The sequence below is a fragment of the Pristis pectinata genome, chromosome 3 (assembly GCF_009764475.1).
Source record: "Pristis pectinata isolate sPriPec2 chromosome 3, sPriPec2.1.pri, whole genome shotgun sequence".
NCBI classification, from domain to species: domain Eukaryota; kingdom Metazoa; phylum Chordata; class Chondrichthyes; order Rhinopristiformes; family Pristidae; genus Pristis; species Pristis pectinata.
In genome coordinates, this window is record NC_067407.1 from 115,054,817 (window position 1) to 115,078,473 (window position 23,657).

Below are 23,657 nucleotides of genomic sequence, written 5' to 3' on the forward strand. Positions count from 1 at the left end.
GATTAAAGGAAGTACCGATTAGAGACGAAGGTGGGAAGATGTGCCTAGAAGCCATGGAAGTGGGTGAGGTCCTCAATAAATACTTCTCTTCAGTAGTCACCAAGGAGAGGGGCCTTGATGATGCTGAGGACAGTGTTGGTAAGGTAATGTTCTAGAGCATTTTGATATTGAGAGAGGGGATGTGTTGGAGCTGTTAGAAAATCTTAGGACAGATAAGTCCCCAGGTTCTGATGGAATATTCCCCAGGCTGCTCCGCGAGGCGAGGGAGGAGATTGCTGAACCGTTGGCTAGGATCTTTGAGTCCTTGTTGTCCACGGGCATGGTACTGGAGGATTGGAGGATGGCAAATGTTGTCCCCTTATTCAAAAAAGGTAATAAGGATAGTCCAGGGAATTATAGACCAGTGAGCCTTGCGTCTGTGGTGGGCAAGCTGTTGGAAAGGATTCTTAGAGATAGGATCTATGGGCATGTAGAGAATCATGGTCTGATCAGGGACAACCAGCATGGCTTTGTGAAGGGCAGATTATGTCTGATAGGGTTCTTTGAGGAGGTGACCAGGCAGATTGATGAGGGTGGTGCAATAGATGTGGTGTGCATGGATTTTAGTAAGGCGTTTGACAAGGTTCCACATGATAGGCTTCTTCAGAAGGTCAGAGGGGTTGGGATCCAGGGAAGCGTGGCCATGTGGATTCAGAATTGGCTTGCCTGTAGAAAGCAGAGGGTTGTGGTGGAGGGAGTGCATTCAGATTGGAGGGCTGTGACTAGCAGTGTCCCCCAAGGATCGGTTCTGGGATCTCTGCTTTTCGTGATTTTTATTAATGACTTGGATGAGGGGGTAGAGGGGTGGGTTGGCAAGTTTGCAGATGACAAAGGTTGATGGTGTTGTGGATAATATGGGGGATTGTCGAAGATTGCAGAGGGACATTGATAGGATGTAGAGCTGGTCTGAGAAGTGGTAGATGGAGTTCAATCCGGAGAAGTGTGAGGTGGTACACTTTGGAAGGACAAACTCCAAGGCAGAGTACAGAGTTAATGGCAGGATTCTGGGTGATGTGGAGGAGCGGAGGGATCTGGGGGTTCATATCCACAGATCCCTGGAAGTTGCTTCACAGGTGGATAGGGTAGTTAAGAAAGCGTATGGGATGTTAGCATTCATAAGTTGTGGGATCAAGTTTAAGAGCTGTGAGGTAATGATGCAGCTCTACAAAATTCTGGTTAGACCACACTTAAAGTACTGTGTCCAGTTCTGGTCGCCTCATTATAAGAAGGATGTGGAAGCATTGGAAAGGGTGCAGAGGAGATTTAGCAGGACGCTGCCTGGTTTGGAGAATATGGATTATGAGGAGAGACTAAGAGAGCTAGGGCTTTACTCTTTGGAGAGAAGGAGGATGAGGGGAAGCATGATAGAGGTGTACAAAATATTAAGAGGAATATATAGAGTAGACAGCCAGCGCCTCTTTCCCAAGGTACCAATGCTCAATACAAGAAGGCATGGCTTTAAAGTAATGGGTGAGAAGTTCAAGGGAGATACCAGAGGAAAGTTTTTACCCAGAGAGTGGTTGGGGCATGGCATGCGCTGCCTGGGGTGGTGGTGGAGGCAGATACATTGGTCAAATTCAAGAGATTGCTAGATAAGCTTATGGAAGAATTTAATATAGAGGGATATGGGGGAGGTGGAGGTTAGATAGTCTTGGGCAAGGTTTAAAGGTCGGCACAACATTGTGGGCCAAAGGGCCTGTATTGTGCTGTACTGTTCTATGATTCTATGAAGTTGCTGGAGGAAAGTTAAAGCCATGGGATCCAAGGGGAAGTGACAAATTGAATTAAAAATTGGCTCAGTGGTAGAAAGCAAGAATTTTTATGACTGAAGGGCTTTATGCATTGATGTTCCACAAGGCTCATTACTATGCTCCTTTTTGTGGTATATATCAATGATATGTTATACAAGGGCCACTGTTAATAAGTTGGATAATGATATCAAAATTGGCAAAACAGTTGACAGTGAGGAAGAAAGTTGAAGGCTGCAGGTAGGTATCAATAGACTGGTTTGGTGGGCCTAATGTCTTGAAGTGCCTTCTGTACGTAATCCAGGACTGAGAAGTAGACCAGGGGTCAGTGCTGCCCAGGAGACCATGAGCTTTGTGCCAGAGGTTAATAATGGATTGCAAGATTTCCTTAATGAGGGATGGTAAGCCAACTGGCCTATAGTTTCTTGATTTCTGTCTGTGTTCTTCCCTCGATAGGTGGGTTACATTTATCAAATCAAGGCCAGAGATTCACCAGCACTAACACAGATGAAGTAACAGTGATAAAGAATGGCTCAAAAGACTGCTTAGCCTGCAGGACTCACTCCCTTATTCACGAAAAGTGAAATATTGAAGGGACTTGTAGATTGGTTAATTTAACATGTGTTAGTAAACTTCTAGAGTCTATAGTTGAAAATTTCAGTTATTCATAGAGAGGCAGCTTGAACCAGTAAAGGGTAAACTGTGCTTGATGATAAAATAGAAAGTGCTGGAAACACCCAGCAGGTCAGGCATCATTTGTGGAAGGAGAAAAAGGTACTGGTTCAAGACCCTTCACCAGACGGCAAATTAACTTGTTTTTCCTTCTACTGACGCTGCCCGACCTGCTGAGAGTTTCCAATATTCTCTTCTGAGTCTAGATTCCAAGTGCTTTCAATTTTCACTCCCTGTGCCTGAAAAACCTGATTGAAGTTGAAGTGACTAAAGTAGTAGACTGGGAAAGTCCATCAATATTATTTATATGGGCTTCCCAGAAAGGATTTGGTGAATTCCTTCTGCCATGCCTGTTAGCTAAAGTTTCAGCTCATGCGAATGAAGGCAGTTTATTGATCTGGTTGGGAAATTGGCTGAGCAGCAGTGAACATGGAATAGGGTGATGGATGGTGCTCAAATTATTAGTTTACTCCTCGTGGCATTTTGCAAGAGTCTGTGTTGAAACTGCATGTGTTCACTGTTTTTGTAAGGGTCTTAGATGTTGGGATAGATAGCAAACCATCCCGGTTTGCTGATGAGATGATGAAAGATAACATGGTAAACAGTAAAGATAGAAGCTTTAAATTATGATTAATAGAATGAGCAATTGAAAAATACTATGATGACTGCATTTCAGCTTAAGGGAATGTGAGCTTATTAGGTTTCTACATGGGAAAAAAAAATGGAATTAGGTGAAACACTAGAATCAGTGGAGTTCCAGAGAGAGTTTGGAATCAATGTACATTAATCATTTCAACGTTACAAATAGGTACAGAATGAATGAAAAAGGCTGATGAAATTCTGGCTTAGATGAATAGAAGGTGGGTAGAAGTTATGCTAGAGCCATACAGTATTCTGTTAGACATATGTGAAGTATTAGGAAAAGTTCTGGGCGTCACACTTAAACATTGAGATGTTGGCCTTTGAGGGAGCATACTGCAGAGTTAGCCTGGACTTCTCTGTTTAAATTATGAGTTGAGATTACATAAAAATAGAACATAAGGAAGGTTAGTCAACCTCTCCAGGCTGCTTTGGGATCCAATAAAATCATGCCTAATCCCATCTTTGCCACAACACTACTTCCCTGTTTTCTCCCCATAACCCTGGACCCCCTTGTAGTTTAAATGTCTATAAGTCTCCACCTTGAATATTTTCAAAGTCTCCACAGCCTCCACAGAATTCCAACAATTCATGACCCTCTAAGAGAAGAAATTCCTCCTCATCTCCATCTAACTGGGTGATGCCTTGTTATGGAATTATTTCCTACATGATGCTATTTGCGAAAACATCCTCTTGATGCCCACCTGGTCATTCACCCTGAGAACCTAATGTTTCAATTAAATTACATCTTGTGCTTTTAAACTCCAATAAGTATCGGTCCAACCTGTCTAACCTTTCTTCATACGTCAACCCATTCATCCTAGGAATCGACCTGGTGAACCTCTCTGCGCTGCCTCCAGTTCAAGTATGGCCGCCTTTAATATGGAAACTGAAATTGCATGCAATACTCCAAGTGTGTCTCTTCTGGGAAGCTGCATCAAAATTTCTCAACTTTCATGGATAGGGCATGGAGCATAATCCTTTCTAATTACTTAGTGTACTTGCATGCTAACGTTTTTCATTTCATGTACCATGACCCCCAGATCACTTTATACCGCAACATTTTGTAGCCTCAATCCATTTAAATATTAATCGTCTTTTCATTTTCCTTCCTAAGTGGATAACATTACAATTTTCCACATTATATTCATCTTCTTTCCCACTCAGTTAGCCTATCGATATCCCTTTTCAGGCTCTTTATATTTTCCTCACAGCTTGCTTATCCATGTATCTTTGCATCATCAGCAAATTTGGCTACAGTACACGTGGTCCCTTCAATCAAGTCATTAATATAGATTTTAAACAGTTCATTGTTCCCAACGGCACTTCACAAGTTACCGATTGCCAATCCAAAAACGATCCATTTATATTGACTGCTTTCTATTAGTTAGCCATTGTATTAACCCTAACATTATGCACTCTTATTTTGTGTAGCAATCTTTCATGTGGCATATTTTCAAATGCATATTGGAAATCTCTTTATATTACATTGCCAGGGAAGTCTAGTAAATTTGTCAAATTTAATTTTCCTTTCATAAAACCATCTTGACTCTGCTTGATTGACTTCTGATTTTCTGAATGTTCTGCCATTGCCTCCTTAATAATGGATTGCAGTGTTTTCCCAGTGACAGATGTTAGGCTAACTGGTCTATAATTTCTGCTCTCTGGCTCCCTCCCTACTGTCACTACACTTCATCTTCCATCTGGACACATTGCAGGCTTCCGGACTTGATATCGAATTCTACAACTTTTGGTAATCACTCTCTGCATGTATCAGAACTGGCCATTTCTGTTGTAAGTCATCCATCTGTGATATTGGCTCAGCTTTTCTCTCTCCCTTAGCAAAACCAGACCCGATGGGCAGATCCGATAGCCCTGCATGCCATTTCAACCCCTTTCCTCAATCCCACACCGACCTGTCTGCTCTTTGCCTTCTCCACTGCTGCGGTGAGGCTAAATGCAAACTTGAAAAGCAACCTCATATTCTGCCTGGGGAGTCTACATCCCAATGGTATGATCGTTGACTTTTCCAACTTCAGATAATCCTTACCCCTGTTTCTCTCTCTTCTTCTGATCCACTTAGGTCCCCACATCCTCTTTTTTCCCATAACCCCCTCTAGCCACCCCCCTCCCCCCACCCCCATCACCTAGTTTTGTTCTAATCCCCTAACTACCCCCTACATCCCCCTGGTTCCATTCGCCTACCTCCCACACACTTTTCCCACAGGGTCTCCTGTCTCCTCTGCCGTCTGGTTCCAACTGCCTATCGTCCCTCTCTTAACTGGTTCCACTCATTATGTTCCTTACTTATCAGAATCCAGCATTTACACCTCTTGTGTCTCCACTAATCACTCTCCTGTATTTATTTTCATCCTCACCCCACCCGGCTCCTTCTGCCCTTTTTTTGCCTTGTCTGTTTTTACCGATCACACCTTGCATTTCTCCCCCCTCCCACACCTTGCTCCATCTGCCCATCATCCCTCACTCCACCTAAGTCTGCCTGTCCCCTGCCTCACCCCACCTCCTCTCCCCTTGATACAGGCTATCCTTCCTGTACACTCTCAACCTAAAATGTTGACCTGTCTTTTCCCTCCACAGATGCTTTCTGACCTGCTGAGTTCCTCCAACAGTTTATGATTTGCTCCAACTGCCCCGAGTTTTGCAACTTTTTTTTAACACGGTTTTCCTCAATTTCTCTCAAACTATCCTTGTATCATCTTTTCTCAAACTCTATTGAGCCCATATCTTTCGATTCTGTACCCGCCCTTGTCTCCAGTACACCTTGCTGCTACTCTTCAATGTTTTTGACCTCCTCTCAGGAATTCTCTTACTGAACCTCTTTTTATTACTTGCTTCTCCTGCTTCAAATGTTTCCTCAAAATGTACCATGTTGACCTTGTATGTGACCAAATCTCTTACTATTGTTGTCTATTTTCTCAACATGATCTATATTGGACATTTATTCAATTAAGCTAAAGGTTTGTCAAAATGAGAAATAAGTTTGACAGAATTGTGCAAAGTTTGCGGCTTATTTTTCAAAGTCTTCACAGCTAGCAGCAGGAGAGGGCAGATTTAGAAGAAACCCAATTCCAGGGTGATCCTAAGTTACCTGGCAAGAGTATGAAGTAGCAGAAGCTCTCATTAAATTAAGGAAGTTAAAAGACAGGCATTGAGAAGACCAAAATAAAAGTTGTGTAAGAATAAAAACTTAGTCCATACAGAGAGTCTCACAGGAGAATGCAAGAGTTATGAAAGAAATGGACCTGGAAGCAAACCCTGCAAAAATAAATTCAAGGAAAAAAAATGTATGGCTCTATTACAAAAAAAAGTTTAAATCCTGAATAAATACGTGAAATTAAAGCTGGGCAGCATTGGATTATATATCCATCATGATTATGTTTCAGAGTCGAGAAGGATAATGTCACCCAAATGTTTGGGACTGAAGGCAGATTCAAACTAATTTGAATTGCAGTATTATAGGCTTAAAACTGACAAATGGTCAAAATTCTGAAGTAGCACTGCCTACTGCCAACATTGATTTGAACATTTTTGTGGAATGTTTAAAATTAATGGGACACACTTTTAATGTCAAATAGTTATGTTTTGAGATACTGTTTCTGGTTGCGCTATGTGGCACAAAACAACAATTAACAATTCAAGTCTTTTGAAAACACAGAACTTCACAAAGGGTTTCATGATTTCTAAAGCACTGACTTGAATTCACAGTTGTAATGTTCAGGCACAGAGCAGTAAATTTGTGCAGGGTTTCATAAACGGCAATGAAATAATCTGTTTTTCATATATTGCTTGAAGCATAAATATTGGTCAGGGAAATGGAGAGAAGTCTTTCCTTCTCTCTGAATAGCTTAATCTGCAGAGCTTGCATCTCTTTCATTTAAATTTTCTTCCAAAATGTGTCATAATGTGGTGCAGCACTCTAATGGTACTGCACTGAAGTGTCACCTTAGACTATTGCTTGAATTGTGCAGTGGAGTTTAAACCGTCTGACCCTGAGGAGAAGGTGCTTCATTGAGCCAAGGCTTATGGATCACTGGTTCTGGCTTTGGTCTTGGTTGGTTCTGGTCACTGCACCAGTCGGACACTATAATGGATCCAGCATTCTTGGCTTAGGGAAAGGGCTATAGACAAGAGTCCTGGTTTGCTATCCAGTAATTATTGCTGGAGATTGTATTGTATATTTGTGCTGAAGGCAGATTGGGCTCAGTTATGATGACTTTGTTGTTTAAAGGCTTGACAATATTTTCTTGCTGGGGATAATCACTTGATTAATGTACCAGTTATTCATGTGTACTACTTTCGGGCAAAACAAGAGAAAATTGTTGAAAATGGAGGCTAAGTAGAAACTCAGGAACAAAAGTAACAGTTTATTAAACACAGGCAGAACATGGCAGATGCTGACAATCTTAAATACAAACAGAATATGTTGCAAGTTTTTATATAATCACGTGTTATGTGGAAAGAGAAGCTGTTAACTCTTCAAGTCAACAGTCCCTTTGAAGCAAAATACTAATGATGCATTTTGGTTAAAGGAAAAGTGTGAAATTTAATGAGAAAAACTGACTAAAAAGTGTTTTTCGACATTTAGTAACCATCGAGATCTTAAGTGGAACTGGTAATGTTGGAGAGTTCACAAGGGATTAAAATTGTACATGCTCTTGATTGCAAAGTGCATTTTTACTTGTCAAGAGTTTAGTCTTTAATTGAGGGAAGGGGAAGACATTGCATTTCTCTTTCCACCTACCTTGGATAGTTGGGTCAGGAATTTAAGTAGAAAGAGGCATGTACGTTGTCCAAGAGGAGCAACTTAATGTCATGTCAAGTTTTATAGAAGCTGCTGGCTGAAGGAACAATGGCAGTACTGGACAAAGCAAGCAGTTTAGGTGTCATGAATAGCTGCCAGATCGAAGAAGCTATTTGTGCATGTCTTTAGTTTTAGATTGCTTATTTGACTGAAAACAATTCGTGGAATATTTGGAGTTTTGCTGAACTGAATATATTTCTCCTCATAGGGGCAAATGCGGTGTTTCACTTTTGAACGAAACAGAGTCAGTGGCCTGCTATTTGGAAAAGGAGGTAAAGTATAGACCTATGTTTTTCATATTGCTATGACTGACATTTTATTTAATAAAAAGTCTTCCAGGAACTTCCTGTGGATTGTGAGATTTGACCTGAAACAGCACTGTTTGCTGCTTTCTTCATATAAAATATAACATCTCTGCATCTGGAAAAATCAAGACACTTGAATCAAATGGTGCAGTACTTATCCTGCTGTGAGGCTATAATTAACGCTGTGATTAAAGACCCTGAAATTTTTTTAACAGTAACACAGTCGGTAGACTTTATTTGCTTAAGGGCAAGATGAGGGGTTGCTGATTTCACCTAAAAAGAGCTGCTGAGGTATTTAATCCACATCCACAGAAGATTTTGCAGAATTATTCTTTGTAAATTCCAGTACAGAAACTTTAAACCTAGAGAGACCATCGCTAGAATGATGTCAAGGATGAGAAATTATAGTTAAGATGAAGTACACTGGAATTAGTTCTATTGGAGTGGAAATAGTTAAGAGGTGCATTAATATTTTAAATATTATAAGATTTGCTTCAGTGAAAAGGGATAAACTTTTAATTATGGAGTCTGTAATGTGTGATCAGTTTAAAATTGTCTTTAAAACACTGAGTGGTTGGGAAAATTGTTTTTACAGTGTTTTGAGCTTTGCTTTATGAAGTGGTTGAGGTGAGGATCAATGCATCAAGAAAAAAAATTGAATATATATTTGAAGCAAAGGAAGGTATAGGGAGAGAGTATGATGCAGTGGAATTATTGCTGGCATGAATATAATGGACCAGATGACTTATTTCCATTCTCTTAAGCGGGTGTTAAAAACCATATTCTTAACAGTAATCTAACCAAAGTGAGGGAACATAAATCATTTCTCTAGTTGTGTGTCCTATCCACTATTTAGAAAATCTTAAATAATGTTACCAATTTTCATAATTCTCTCAGCCTGCACTTTTCTTACCTGTCTCTGTAATCCCATTTAGTCTACTTCCATTCCTCACTTTGTCTTTCTATGTTAAGTTGCACCTGTCACCCATCTGTTAATTTCACTCATCTTTCCTCTGGTGTCATTTCTTCCCCCCCCCCCCCCCCCAAACATACTACTGTTGTATAGATGTTCAAATTGGAAAGGGGGTTAAAAACAAGTAAGTATAGAGTGTATTTAGTCTGTTTTATTTGGTCTTCTTTGATCTTCCCACAGCAAGCCTAATGTTTAAATTTAAAACTCAGCAAATTTAAAAATTAGTCTTGCTGCTTGAATGTCAAAACAACCTAAATAAACAGAGACCAAATTCCCCCTGCACTTTCTTATTACTAATTATTTTCCCCCCCACCGCCCACCCTGCAATTCTGCAATTTGAACACCTATTTATCTTCCTGGACTGTTTCTCTCTTCACTATCCAGTAATTGCTTATGAAAATAGTTTTTGTATTACCTTTTTGTTCATTTATTCCTTCAATAAGTAGGGCAAGTTATTTCTTATAGGATTAAAATTTCAAAGAAACATGTTGTATTATATTTTAACCTATTTTGAACATTGAAGAATTTTCTTCTAGTTGCGATAAAACTGGACAAAATTGAAACGTTAACATTCTTCCTTTTATAAGACTTAAAACTTGGTGAGGATTGATTGATTGATTTATGTGGAAGTTATTTTTCTCACATTAGATTATTAATTTATTATTAAAACTTAATATTTCTTCTAATTTTATTGATTTTTTAAACTTAAAATGTCAAACCTTTTGCCCAGTATAATTGTTTTATTTTTACTTCGTAATTTTTAAAATTCAGACTTTTGATTAATCGCAATAAATATTTCTGGAAATAAGAAGCACTAATGTTTGAAACTTTGCGTTCAAACGCCATTCAGCCTTCCTCCTGTGTTTTCAAAAATATTTTCAATGTGTCAAACAAAAGCTCTTTTGAGTTTGCCTGACAATAGGTCCTCTGGTGCCAGCCCTTCTTGCTACTGCTTCCAAGCTATCAGCTCACAGCTGCAAGTGCAGGAACACACTTTTAAAAAAGAATATTAAGAATTCTGTTAATTAAGGAGCAATAGAGCTTGGTGCTGGGTGGCTTGGGAAATGACATTCCAGGCTGGATGGTCATGCAGGAAGTTGTCACATAGGATTCCTTGGTGCTCAACAGGAAGGAGGGTTATCCTTAAAAAGGAAAGAGGGATATAAAGTAGGAAACAACTGCCAAGTGGATTTGAGGAAAACTAAACTAGCTAAAGCATACCAACATTCAACAAGAAGCAGTCAGAATAGAATAGTGGAAACAAGTGTCATTGAGGGGAACACGCAAGATGAAAAACATGAATATAATTTTTTTTAAAAGCACTAATATTTTATTGGTTAGAAAGAAGATTTCTTACACTGTTCAAGTTCTGTGTGAGAGAAGAAAGCAGCATTGATACAGTCATAAATGCCCCAGGGGAATGAGTAAGGAAGAAGTTCTCCTTAGGGCTCAGAAAAGGAGTTCTGCACATATCCCTGAAAAAGACAGGGCATAGCTTTGATTCCCTTTGTTTCATGTTTAATTTGAAAGAAGTAAGTGAAGTTTAAGGCAAAGTTGTTCAATCTGAAAATGTTCTACTTTAAAAAGGAGGAGGAAGGTGGTGGGCAGTGACTAAGTGGGACTCTGTTCGAGAAAGAAACAGGAAAGATGAGCTGGTTGGCATCAAGAACCTGGAAACTATTAGAGTCAGGGCTGTAATGTGGATGAAATGGAAGAATTAGCTTGCTGAAGAGAGATGTAATGTGGGTGAAATGGAAGGCTTCTGAAGAGAGGGTTTAAGAGATTGCACGTAGCACCATGTGTAGGGCAAATCTTTAGAAATGGCAAGAGCAGTGGATCATAGACTGCTGAATATATAATCCTGGAGACTGCTGAATATATAATCCTTGGTGTATTTGAAACATGGAATGTGTAATGTACTTTCATTTGCTAAAATATAATTTAAAAATAAATTGTGGTTATGCTGGGCAATGTATAATAATAGTAAGGAAATATTCATTACACCTATTGACATGGCCAATACATAATCAGCATTATTAATGCAGGTTATCACATGATTATTTGTTGGTGGTTGTGCCCAAGTTGACTGCTGCATTTCTTGTTACAACAGTGACTAAACACCAAATTACTTAATGGCTGCCTTAGCTTTGGGATATCCTGAGACTGTGAAAAGTAGTGCACAAACACCATTTGGTCTTTATCTTTTGTACCTCTGTTTCTTTTCTCTGATTTTTCCCATGTCTTTAACTTGTTTTTCTTGTTTTGTTTATTATTAACTAGAACCAGGGCTTTGATTTCACATTGCAGCTTCATTGTGAAACTTTATATGGAAAAAGGATTTTTTCAAGGGGCAATTTAGTTTACTTTGTATGTGCACATAACAAAGAGGTGAAAGTATTGTTTGTGCTCTTGTAAGGACCAGTCTTTTAAGCTATAGGAGATGGAAGTTAATGGACTGATATTTTAGAGTATAAATATTGTTGAGTGTAATACTTTAATATCCTTGAAATTACAGTATTTCATCACTTCACTTATTTGGTTTTGATGCAGGTTTATAACTGTTGCCTATCGACATGTGTACTTTTGGATGAATCTGTTTCAGAACTTAGGAAGTTGTGGCTTAAATGTCTGTTAGTTTGATAGTTACTGGAGTTTATTAGGACAGATTGTAGTTCAAGAAGAGACAGCGAAAGAAGGTTCAAAAGCCATAAGCTATTCTTTTTCAATCTTTTTATTAGTTTTCAAATTAATACAGATTGATATATAGCATCAATATTTATACATGTAATACAAAGAGATCAGGATAACAATAATAGCATAGATAATCATAAAGAACAATAAAATATAAAAAAAATCTGTAGATCCAATGATCTCTTAGTAAATGAATATAATATAAAAGAAAGGAAAGAAAAAGATTTATTATATTAAAAAAACCCAAATCAATAAGAAAAATTGTAAACAATATAAACTAAACAAAAAAAAATTTAAAAAAAGAAAAAAAAACTGGGCTAAAATTTCTCAGTCGAAACAGAACAATATTATGTCGTCAAGTCCGTTCCTCCAAGTTAGAAAGTTATTGAAAGGGGATCTACATCATGTGAAAATATTGAATAAATGGACTCCAAATATCTTCAAATTTGAGTGAAGGATCGACAGTACCATTCCCAATTTTTTCCAAGTTTAAACATGATATAGTTTGAGAAAACCATTGAGTAGTAGGGGGTATTGGATCCTTCCATTTAAGCAAAATGGATCGTTTGGCCATTAATGTAACAAAAGCAATCATACGGTTAGCGGAAGGAGATAAATGGCCAGGCTCTATCCTTGGTAATCCAAAAATTGCAGTGATAGGGTGAGGTTGTAAATCAATCTTCAATACGTTTGAAATAATGTTAAAAATGTCTTTCCAATATTTTTCCAGAAGAGGACAGGACCAAAACATATATGTCAAAGAAGACACATTCGATTTACATCTATCACATATAGGATTTATATGGTTATAAAAACGAGCTAACTTATCTTTGGACATATGGGTCCTGTGGACTACCTTAAACTGTATCAACGAGTGTCTGGCACATATTGAAGATGTATTAACTAAATGAAGAATTTTCTTCCAAGTCTCTATAGGTATAGATGTCTGGAGTTCACTTTCCCATTCATTCTTAATTTTGTCTAATGATTCTAGATGTATTTTCATAATTAAATCATAAATTATTGCTATCAAGCTCTTCTGATAAGGATTAAGACCTAAAATTTTTTCCATAGTTTCAATTTTGTGAGGTGTTGGAAAAGAGGACATAGTAGTTTTTTAAAAAATTTCTAATCTGCAAATATCGAAAAAAGTGTGATCTAGGCAAATTATATTTATTAGACAATTGTTCAAAAGATGAAAAACAGTTATCAATGAATAGATTATGAAAACATACTATTCCCTTCCTTTTCCATATGGAAAAAGCTGAGTCAGCTCTGGATGGATGAAAGAAAAAATTAGATTGAATGGGACTTGAAAAATTAAATTTATTCAATCCAAAAAATTTACGAAATTGAAACCATATTTGTATTGTATGTTTAACAGTTGGGTTAGTCGTATGTTTACTTAATTTGGTAAGTGCAAAAGGGAGTGAAGCGCCTAAAATAGAAACTAATGAAAATTCAAGAACTGATTGGTGCTCAAGGCATACCCATTTGGGGCATTGAATTACATCTGAATCTTGTATCCAAAAAATTAAATATCTGATATTAATTGCCCAATAATATAATCTAAAGTTAGGCAAGGCCAAACCACCATCCTTTTTTAGTTTTTGTAAATATTTCTTACTTAACCTTGGGTTTTTATTCTGCCAAATATATGAAGGAATTTTAGAATCAATAGTGTCAAAAAAAGATTTCGGGACAAAAGTTGGAATCGCTTGAAATAAATATAAAAATTTTGGTAAAGTATTCATCTTAATCGCATTAATTCGGCCTATCAATGATAAAGACAGTGGAGATCACTTAGTAAAATAATTGTTTAACATGGTCAATTAAAGGCAATAGATTAGCTTTAAATAAGTCCTTATGTTTCTTGGTAATTTTAACACCGAAATATATAAAAGAGTCAATTACCAATCTAAAAGGTAATTGGCTATAAATTGGGGTTTGCATATTCAATGGAAAAAGTTCGCTCTTATTAAGATTTAATCTATAGCCAGAAAAAACAGTAAACTAATCTAGTAGTGATAGTACTGCGGGGATAGATTCGTCCGGATTAGAAATATAAAGTAACAGGTCATCTGAATAGAGAGATATCTTATGAATCATCTGTCCGCAAGTAATGCCACATACATTTGAAGAGTCCCGAAGTGCAATAGCCAAGGGTTCCAAAGCAATATCAAATAATAAAGGGCTTAATGGGCAACCTTGTCTAGTACCTCGAAAAAGCCTAAACAAAGGAGATCTTTGATTATCAGTAAGTATTGAAGCCATAGGTGTATAATAAATCATTTTAATCGCAGATATAAATTTAGGGCTAAGATTAAATTTTTGAAATGTAGTGAATAGATATTCCCATTCGACTCTGTCAAACCCCTTTTCAGCATCTAGTGAAACAACACATTCAGAATTTGGGATGAAGGGGTATATATAATATTCATTAATCTCCTGATATCAAAATGTAAATAACGATTCTGAATAAATCCTGTTTGGTCTTCAGAGATAATTTGTGGGAGAACCTTTTCCAGTCTAAAGGCCAATATTTTGGAAAATATTTTTGAATCTACATTTAATAAAGAAATAGGTCTATAAGATGCACAATCAGTGGGATCTTTATCCTTTTTAACAATTAGAGAAATATTTGTTTCATAGAAAGGTTGTGGTAGTTTACCCACTAATAGGGCATCTTTAAAAATTTTGGCTAACCAGGGAGCAAGAATATCAGAAAAGGATTTTAAAAAAATTCAGCTGTATATCCTTCAGGGCCGGGTGCTTTACCCGAGTTCATTGAAAATATTACTTTCTTTATTTCTTCCTCCGAAATGGGAGCATCTAATGTAAAGCGTTCATTTAAAGATAGTTGGGGAATCTTCAGATCTCTTAAAAATTCATACATTAATGTAGGATCCTCAGGGGATTCTGATTGGTATAAAGAAGAATAAAATTCTTGAAAGGATTTGTTGATTTGAACAGGATCTATCGTGTAGGTATCATCTGATTTACGAATTTTATTAATCTGACATTTAGATAAAGTAGCTTTCAATTGGTTGGCCAATAATTTACTGGATTTGTCACCATGTATATAAAGTTGACTTTTGTTTTTAAGTAGTAGATTTTCAATTGAAGATGTTAATAATAAACTATGTTGTAATTGGAGTTCTGTTCTCTTTTTAAAAAGCTCCAGATTCGGAGTATCAGACTATTTTTTATTGATTTCTTTAATATTGTCAACCAATATACGTATTTCATTATTAGTTCGTTTTTTCAAACCAGCGGAATATGAAATAATTTGACCACGGATATATGCTTTAAAAGTATCCCATATTATCCCACTGGAAATTTTTTCAGTAAAATTAGTTAAAAAGAAAAATGAAATTTGTTCTTTGATAAATTGGACGAAATCTGAGTCTTGTAATAGAAAAGGATTAAATGACCATTGTCTGACATCAAAGGATACATCTGGTAATTTAATTGATAAAGTCAATGGTGCATGATCAGAAATGGCAATTGCATCGTATTTACAGTCCATAGTAAGTGGAGTTAATCTAGCATCAATAAAAAAATAATCAATCCTCGAGTAGTTATGGTAAACATGAGAAAAGAATGAAAATTCTTTATCATATGGGTGTAGAAATGTCCAAGCATCTAAAATTCCAGATTCAACTAAAAAGGAATTAATAAAGACAGCGGATTTGTTTGGAAGTGCAGGATTTGATACAGATCTATCCATGGGAGGGTTTAGACAACAATTAAAATCTCCACCCATAATCAGAGTGTATTCATTTAAATTAGGAAAAAATGCAAATAGATGTTTAAAAAATTCAGGGTGATCTACATTGGGTGCATAAACATTAACCATAGCAACTTTTTTATTATGAAGCAGACCAGTAATTAATAAACAATCTACCATTTGGGTCTGATATTGTCTCATGATGAACAAACGAAATTGAGGAGTCTGTAAAAATAGAAACTCCTTTCACCTTTGCTTGTGAATTCGAATGAAACTGTTGACCCCTCCAAAATCTAAAAAAAACATTGATTATCTTTCTTCCTGATGTGGGTCTCCTGAACGAAAATAATCTGAGCATTTAATCTATGAAAAACTTTAAAAATCTTCTTACATTTAAGTGGATTATTTAAGCCATTAACATTCCCTGAAATAAAATTAATAGTCTTATCCATTTTAACAGATTAAAAAACATATAGTATGTAAGGGGTTAATCTTGATATTTCCAAGTCTTACCAACAGGAAGAAGTAAAAAAAATATTCAGAGAGGAAACGGATGTGACGACCATAAGCTATTCTTAACTAATTTATAATTTTATTGGGATCTTGGAATGAAGCAATACAGAAAGAAGTTGTGTGATTCCTTGTGCTTGCACTGCTCTATAAAAGAACTCTCCACTTAGTCCCACGCTCCTGTTTTTCTCCCAATGATCTGTAATATTATTCTCTTCAAGTCCCACTAAACTATTAGAATTGAATTTGTTCTTGTCACTATTTTGGGTTACTTACTGTAGAAAGTTGTTTCGTCCTTGTCAACTCTGACTCTTTAAATGGTCTTGTATCCTTGAACAGTGGTCGCTGATCTACCTGCCATTGGAAACATTTACTTGGTCAAAACTCCTCATACCCTGTTTTTTCTAACTTCTCCACAGAAATTCTTCCTTAATATTATGTTATTAACACCCTCTTTCTAATGTGTTCTGTTCCAGCTAGAACTTAATAGTGTTTAATATAACTTCCTTACTTCATGCCTACTTTATGCCTCAAATTATAAAGCTTACAATCCCTTTGACTTTCTTAAGTATTCTTCTCTACATGTCCTGTTGTGTGTAAGGCTTGTGTGTGTACACCATTATTTTCTGTTTGTGCACACCTTTATTAGCAGTATTGTTCTTTTGCTGTACTAAAGCTATGTCAATATCTGTGGATTTACCTTGGTTATAGCCGCACACACACAGATAAACCCATTTAACAATGTTGAAAGTCACAATTATAAGCTACCATGTAAACATGTATTACTTGCATGTATTACTGAAAAGGCAGTAAATAATAGCTGATATTTTAGCCAGTACACCCCTAAGTTAATTGGCCAAAAGTGGTAGGTACAAAAAGGGTTAACGGAAATGACCTCTTTTAATCTGTATATCTCAATTTCTAAAAAGCCACATAATAGAGGAGGATTCAGTATTGGATCCAGTAATTGGGAATGAGAAGTAAAAGTAGTTGTTGCAGTCACAATACAACATGTTTTCAGATAATAATGAGGAAGACCTAGTTATGAAAAAGACCAGCACATAGATTGGAGAAAAGCTGATATTGATGGACTGAGTTGAACTTGGGAAGATACTGTGACCTCTTGTACTCACAAACTATAACGCAGAACAACAGCAAGAAACATAAAACTGTGTTCAGTGGTAAAAGGGTGATAAGGTCAGAGGGATAGGCTGAGGGCATACTGGAAAACATGGTGAGGGATGATAATAGAGCAATTAAGACAGAAGTCACAAAGTGAAAGAATGAAATTAAATTTTGAGGGAACAAAACAAAATTGTGAAATATTCAATGAGTGCATAAATCAGAAAAAAATAAAGGTCACTGAGGAATGGACAGGATAATGCCATAGATGGTGAAAGCAAATGTGCAGAAGTATAAGTAACTCAAGCAGCAGGAAAGAGTAATAATTTGAATGTCACTTGTCTTGTATTAGATATTAGTATAATTAACTAACTATAGATAGCATTCAAACCATAGATTTTCAAATTGGAATCCCCAGATTTATAGATGCCCTTGGGAGAACTGGAGTATTGGATTTCTATTCATAACAACAGATTTCTGTATTTTCTGTACTTTTTGACCTACTACCTGTTTCATATATTGTAATATGTTAATGTTTCTGTAATTACACCAAATGTTTACTGTAAAACTTCATGCTGTTAATGGGGGTTTGGAAGTCCTTTAGTGGGGATGGAAGTCATCAATTCTGTTAATACCCTGCATGATTCAATGTTAGATTACCAGGAAAGAAGGGGCTCTGTAGTTCATCAGCGGCTTGAATTGATGTTTTCTGCCATTCATTTCCACTTCATCTTCAGTACCAGCTCTGTAATGCTGGGTCATTGTATGTTCTAACTGTCAGCTCTTGTGAAATGTCATTGACAAATAAGGTGGATGAAAGCAATAAATAACTGTGTAATGACTGTGTGACAGGTGGAAATGTGAAAAGGGCAACAGCATTGGAGTATTGCATTCTGTGCCTGAGCATGAATTTGTTTTCAATTCTTAGGATATCCATTGCTAACGTACATCCTATGGGAAGTGAAATTTGATGATAATTTTGATCCCTTTTTAGGTGTTTCTTGATAAGTTTGACTGGTAATTTTCATACAATTTGTTTAAAAAAAGTACATTTCCTATTATGCAGGATAGTTTTTTCTACTCCTTGGTGTATGATCCTTCACAGAAGACACTCCTAGCAGACAAAGGGGAAATACGTGTAGGCACTCGATACCAAGCAGATATTTCAGACATGCTAAATGAAGGTAAGATTGTTTTTTCTTTGTACCTTGTGAAACAAAGAAGTGGAATATATTTACTCTGTCCATAAACTTACTTTGTAAAATAGTATCAATATTTTATATTCTTATAAGTAAAATCAGAAAAGTATGATAATGTATTTTGTAAATTAATTCATTTGAAAGAACATAGAACAGTACAGCATAGAGACAGCATTTTGGCCCACCAGGTCTGCACCAATCTAAACATCCCATCTGTCTGCTCCATGTCCCTCTATTCCCTGTCTGGTACTGTGTCTGTCTAAGTGCCTCTTAATTGTTGCTGTTGTATTTGCTTCTGCCACTCCCCTGGCAGGGTGTTTCCGGTCAGGTGGTAGAAGCAGATACAATAGCAGATCTACCATTCTATGTAAAAGAAAACCTGCCTCACACCATCTCCTTTAAACTTTCCACCTCTCACCTCAAACCAATGCCCTCTAGTATTTGACATTTCCACCCTGGGAAAAGACCTGACCATCTACCTTATCTATGCCTCTCATAGATTGATTAAAGGCTTGGTATAAGAATATGCTCTGTCCAGTTGGGATGATATGAATTTGTACCTGGAGTGCTATTACAACAGGTGTCCAGTTCTTCTTAGTGGTACTGAAGCAGGTACCATATATTTTGCCACTGGAAAGATTGTAACTGAAAGCTAAGAATTACAGTTTTACATTGAAATATGTGTGGGAACAACTGAGCCGTAATACTTCCTTGGGTGACGATTGTATAGTGCAATTGCATGTACCTTAGTCCAACAGATCAGTGTGAAATTATTAAAGAGCAATTTCTCTCTTCCTCCATTCCTTCGGCATCACAATTTTAGTTTCAACATGATTATTGTACTTTTAACTAAAAAATATAGTTGTTCTTTTTGCAAAATTACAGATTTTTAACCACCTCTACTCACAAATGTATTTAATATATATTTCCTAACAGAAAGTGTGCAGACTTGAAATCTGCTTAAGTCATACTCAAAAGATTAATTCATTTATGATTGTTTCATGAAACATTTAGAGAGATGTGGAATAGTCAGTAAATATGAAGACCAAACATGTAGATATTTATGTATTGAATGCCATGGAATTTGTAGGTTGACCTGACAGCAAAAGGAAAGTTTTTTTTTTGCCAAACCAGTCTGGGGATTTTTCATATGGAAAAATAAATACGCCATTGAACATTAGATGCATATTCTAATTCTTGGTAGGTGAATGATGGGAATATGCCAGGTGATGGTAGAAGGCAAGAAATGAGCAAGGATAAAGTTGTACCATAACTTGTTAAAGAGCAATTTCTCTCTTCCTCCATTCCTAGGTGCTCCTAGGCACCTCAAAAACTGTTAATGCATAATTTAAAGATCTCATAGAGACAGCATCTACACAGGGTGAATCATTGGGCATGAGTGGTCTGCAGCCAGAGTAGGGAAAATGGATATCATGGATGGCATATTTATGGAGGTCAAGGCTGCTCATACATTCTGCTCTGGAGAATTCAAATTTAGGATTTTAGGTGGATAGCTTACAGGAGATGGGGACACGAGAGACTGCAGATGCTGGAATCTAGAACAACACACAAGATGCTGGAGGAACTCAGCGGGTCAGGCAGCATCTATGGAGGGAAATGGACAGATGATGTTTCGGAACAAGACCTTTCATCTGGATTGAAAGATAGAGGGGAGATAGCCAGTATAAAGAGGTGGAGGGAAGGGGTGGAGCCAGAGCTGGCAGGCGATAGGTGGATCCAGGTGAGGAAGGGTGATGGGCGAGTGGGAATACCGCAAGGAGGTGATAAGTGGAAATGACAAAGGGTTGAAGATGATGGAATCTGACAGGAGAGGAAGGTGGAGCATGGGATCAAGGCAGGGAGGTGGGGAGGGCAGATGGGAACCAGTGGGAAGTGTGTGTGGGTGATGGGCGGGTGGAGGAGGGGAAAGAGACAGGGTAATGGGGGCTGGATAGATCAGGAGGAGAGAGTAAAGGGACAATGTCTGATGGGTATGTACAGTGAAATGCTTGGCAGAAATGCTTGATAGCTTTATGCAATGTCAAGGACAAGGATGGAGGGCAAATAAAGGACAGTGCAGATATTGGATGAAATCTCAGCCTTTCCACCATGGAAGCAGTGGGCAACTCACTTAGCACCATGAACCAGTTTTGGATGCCACAGTGACACCTTAGACTGTTGCCATTCTGGCTGTGGAGAACACTGTCCAAATGGACTTGCTGGATGTCACAGCAATTCAGCAATATGTCCTCTAACAGATAACTAGGATTGCTGAGGTGTCATCCTGGCTTAGTGGTGATGACTCCAGAGAGCTTGAATCTGCTTTCTGCTCTTGGGTGACAATATTTGTAATCTCAACGCTATTCCTCACCCACTGTGTTGTTGCCTGCCAACCAGCCAGCCCAGACTGCTGTCCTTCATTTCCAGAAGGTGTGGTTTGAAGCCATGTCCTGTCAGGTTGTCCAGCAGTCAAGTTTTAATTTCTTTTGATGGATTAAATGCAGCTGGCACAGCAGAATGAAGGCATCATTAATAATGCTATGGTACCAGGCATTGATCTGGCATCAGCTGGACATTGAAAGTGAGTTGCAGGACATCTCTGAATTGACTTGTGATTGCCTGTGCAGACAATAGTATCCTGCTCCATGGGGAAGCCTGTCATTGCTATGAAGCTGTATGGGCTCTTGGCCAACCGATATGGAAAAAGAAAATGAAATGCACTTGGTTCTCGTGGAATAGTCTGGGTCATTGCCTTCCCTTTGGCAACAATGGATCCCAGAATGTGATACATTGACCTCCGAAGCTGGGACTATTGAATTTTCCAATGGTGGATTCACATTAATGGTGGTGTTTTCATTGCCACCATCATGAGTGGAGCAGGTGCCATATTTTAGTGAGGATTTCCATAACAAAGTGCACATGTCTCTTCTGTCTTTGGAAGAATTAGTCCTGAAGGCTGGATGGATGAGGCCTCTTGCTGAGAGCCCTTCACCTCTCCTCTTGTGACTTTGAGCATCTTGTACTGCTGTCCTTTCTTCCAGTCATGTATTCCAATGGGAACGCCTGTTAATGTAACCTGGAGCATCAGTTTAATGTGGAAGCTTGGCAGCCAAGATAAATTGTCCTAGCCCCTGGCATACCATCCTTAGAGATTTTGACACTTGACAAAAAGTTGTGGAAGCAGCAAATTGGAGACGCAAGAGACTGAAGATGCTGGAATCTGAAGCAAAAAACAAACTGCTGGGAAAACTCGGCAGGTCAGGCAGCAAGTGCGGAGAGAAATGGACAGTCAACTGTCCATTCTCTCCATGGATGCTGCCTGACCCACCAAGTTCCTCCAGGAGTTTGTTTTTTGCTCTAGAAGCAGTAAAGGTGTTGTTTAATCAAATACCTAGCTAGTAGAAATTCATTAGCTACTACACTACAAGTAGCTGATATTTCTTATTAACTAGCACTGCTGAAGTGTCCTTCCTGCTGCTTGTATTTGATCATCTTTGTGCATAAATAAATGGTGTTAGCAATAGCATTGAACTCCAGTTTGGCAGTGTTGACAAAGTCAGGGTTGTATGCTTACTCTGCATTTTCCAGCTTAGTATTGCACAAGCAAATATCCTTCCAATTTGGTGGTCAACACAACTCGTACTACATTGCGACTGCTTGATGATTGCCATGTTGGAATCTTGAAATATTGTGTGATGTTAAGAAAGAAATATTGGATGGGTTTGGGATGGGTGGGCAGAGGGATCATTCCAGGGATTGATGTTGCAGTTTAGTTTTTTATTTTATTTTCGTTAGTAGTTGAGAAATAGATGGAGAGCTAGAAAAAAATCACACTAGGGGTGAAGAACAATTGAATTTGAGAAGACGTTAGGAACATATACGAGTTGCTTGATTATAGTTGGTAGGGTTTTAATATGCACATGTGCATGAGATTAGAAATGAAAGGTGGGTGATATACTGATATAGACTAACAGTTATAACACATTAAAGGTAGAAGCTGAAACTGATCTAACATTGTAGTTTTGAAAGTGTACATATCCAATCATCAAATGCCAACAAAATAAACAAAATATGGAACTAAATTGCTAAAATAAATTACGAAGAAGATGTAAAGCTGGTTCTAAACTGCCTTCTCCTTGGACAGTCCCTTGGAATTGGTGATGACCTGCTTCCGCTCCAGTTCTGTAGATTGTGAGGTGGCTGATTTGAGTAATCTGTCTTGAAAACATTTTTATATCTCAATTTAAGCTTACCACAAGATGACTTTTCTCAGTTTTGTTTGTGATATTATGTTCCTGCTTATTATAATTAGTCAAATGGGCTTTATCAATTACTAACAATGCAGTAGACATTTTAAGATCTGTTCCAGAGTAAATGCCATGCCTATTTTGGGTTAAAAGAGCAATTTAAACTGAAAGTATTCAGAGCCAGGGAGAGAACTGCCATACTTTCAGTTCTGTTCTCTGAACTCTAGATTTGACTTCATTTCATCTGTGCATCAAATGAAGTAACTTTATTCTGAGATTTGTGGTAATGAAGAGGCTATTAATAATTTTGTCAAGTTTTGACTTGTGATTTTGTCACTTTGCATGTTAAAATAAATGTAAGCTGTACTTTGTTACTTACTTGTATATGGTTCAGTATATTATAGTTTTCTTAATCACTATTGTCACCCTTTATAAAATATTTAACATAAGGAGCTTTAAACCACAATTAAAGTACTAACACTTATTATTTGTTCAGGTGGGTTCTGAATTTTATTTTATATTTCACTTGTAGAATTTTCTTGTTATCAAAGCCAAGCCAATTTGTTAATTTAAGTTGTACATTTTCCAATCAGTAGTTACTTCAACTAATTTTAGCTGATAGAAAATTGAAAAAAACTCTTCAAACTATTATTTGTGGCACAGAGAAGTTTAACTTGACCTTTATAATACTTAAAAAAAAGTATTAATCCTCAAAAAAAATCAGGGTTCAAATCAACAAAAAACATGATTTCTTTGCTATTTCCTGTGGAAACAGATATAACTTAGAACACCTGAAATAAAATAAAATTGAAAATGTTATCATTATAAAATTGCAGCATTCAGAATTTGATGCTCCCTCAACTGAATGTAACTTGATGTAACCACTGAGTGGAATTGCTATTAGATTCTCAGTATGTTTTTAAGAACATAAGAACATGAGAAATAGGAGCAGGAGTAGGC

General features: G+C 37.3%; 1 protein-coding gene across 8 annotated transcripts in view; it reads left to right on the forward strand.

Moving 5' to 3' along the window:
- The window catches only part of mta3 (metastasis associated 1 family, member 3), a 188,536-nt gene that overhangs the window by 55,417 nt on the left and 109,462 nt on the right, over nucleotides 1-23,657 (forward strand). For all 8 annotated transcript variants that reach the window (XM_052012144.1, XM_052012141.1, XM_052012137.1 and 5 more), the window contains exons 5-6: nucleotides 8,129-8,192; nucleotides 18,318-18,435. In XM_052012144.1, the coding sequence (XP_051868104.1) occupies nucleotides 8,129-8,192; nucleotides 18,318-18,435 (182 nt within the window). The remainder of the gene's footprint in view (nucleotides 1-8,128; nucleotides 8,193-18,317; nucleotides 18,436-23,657) is intronic.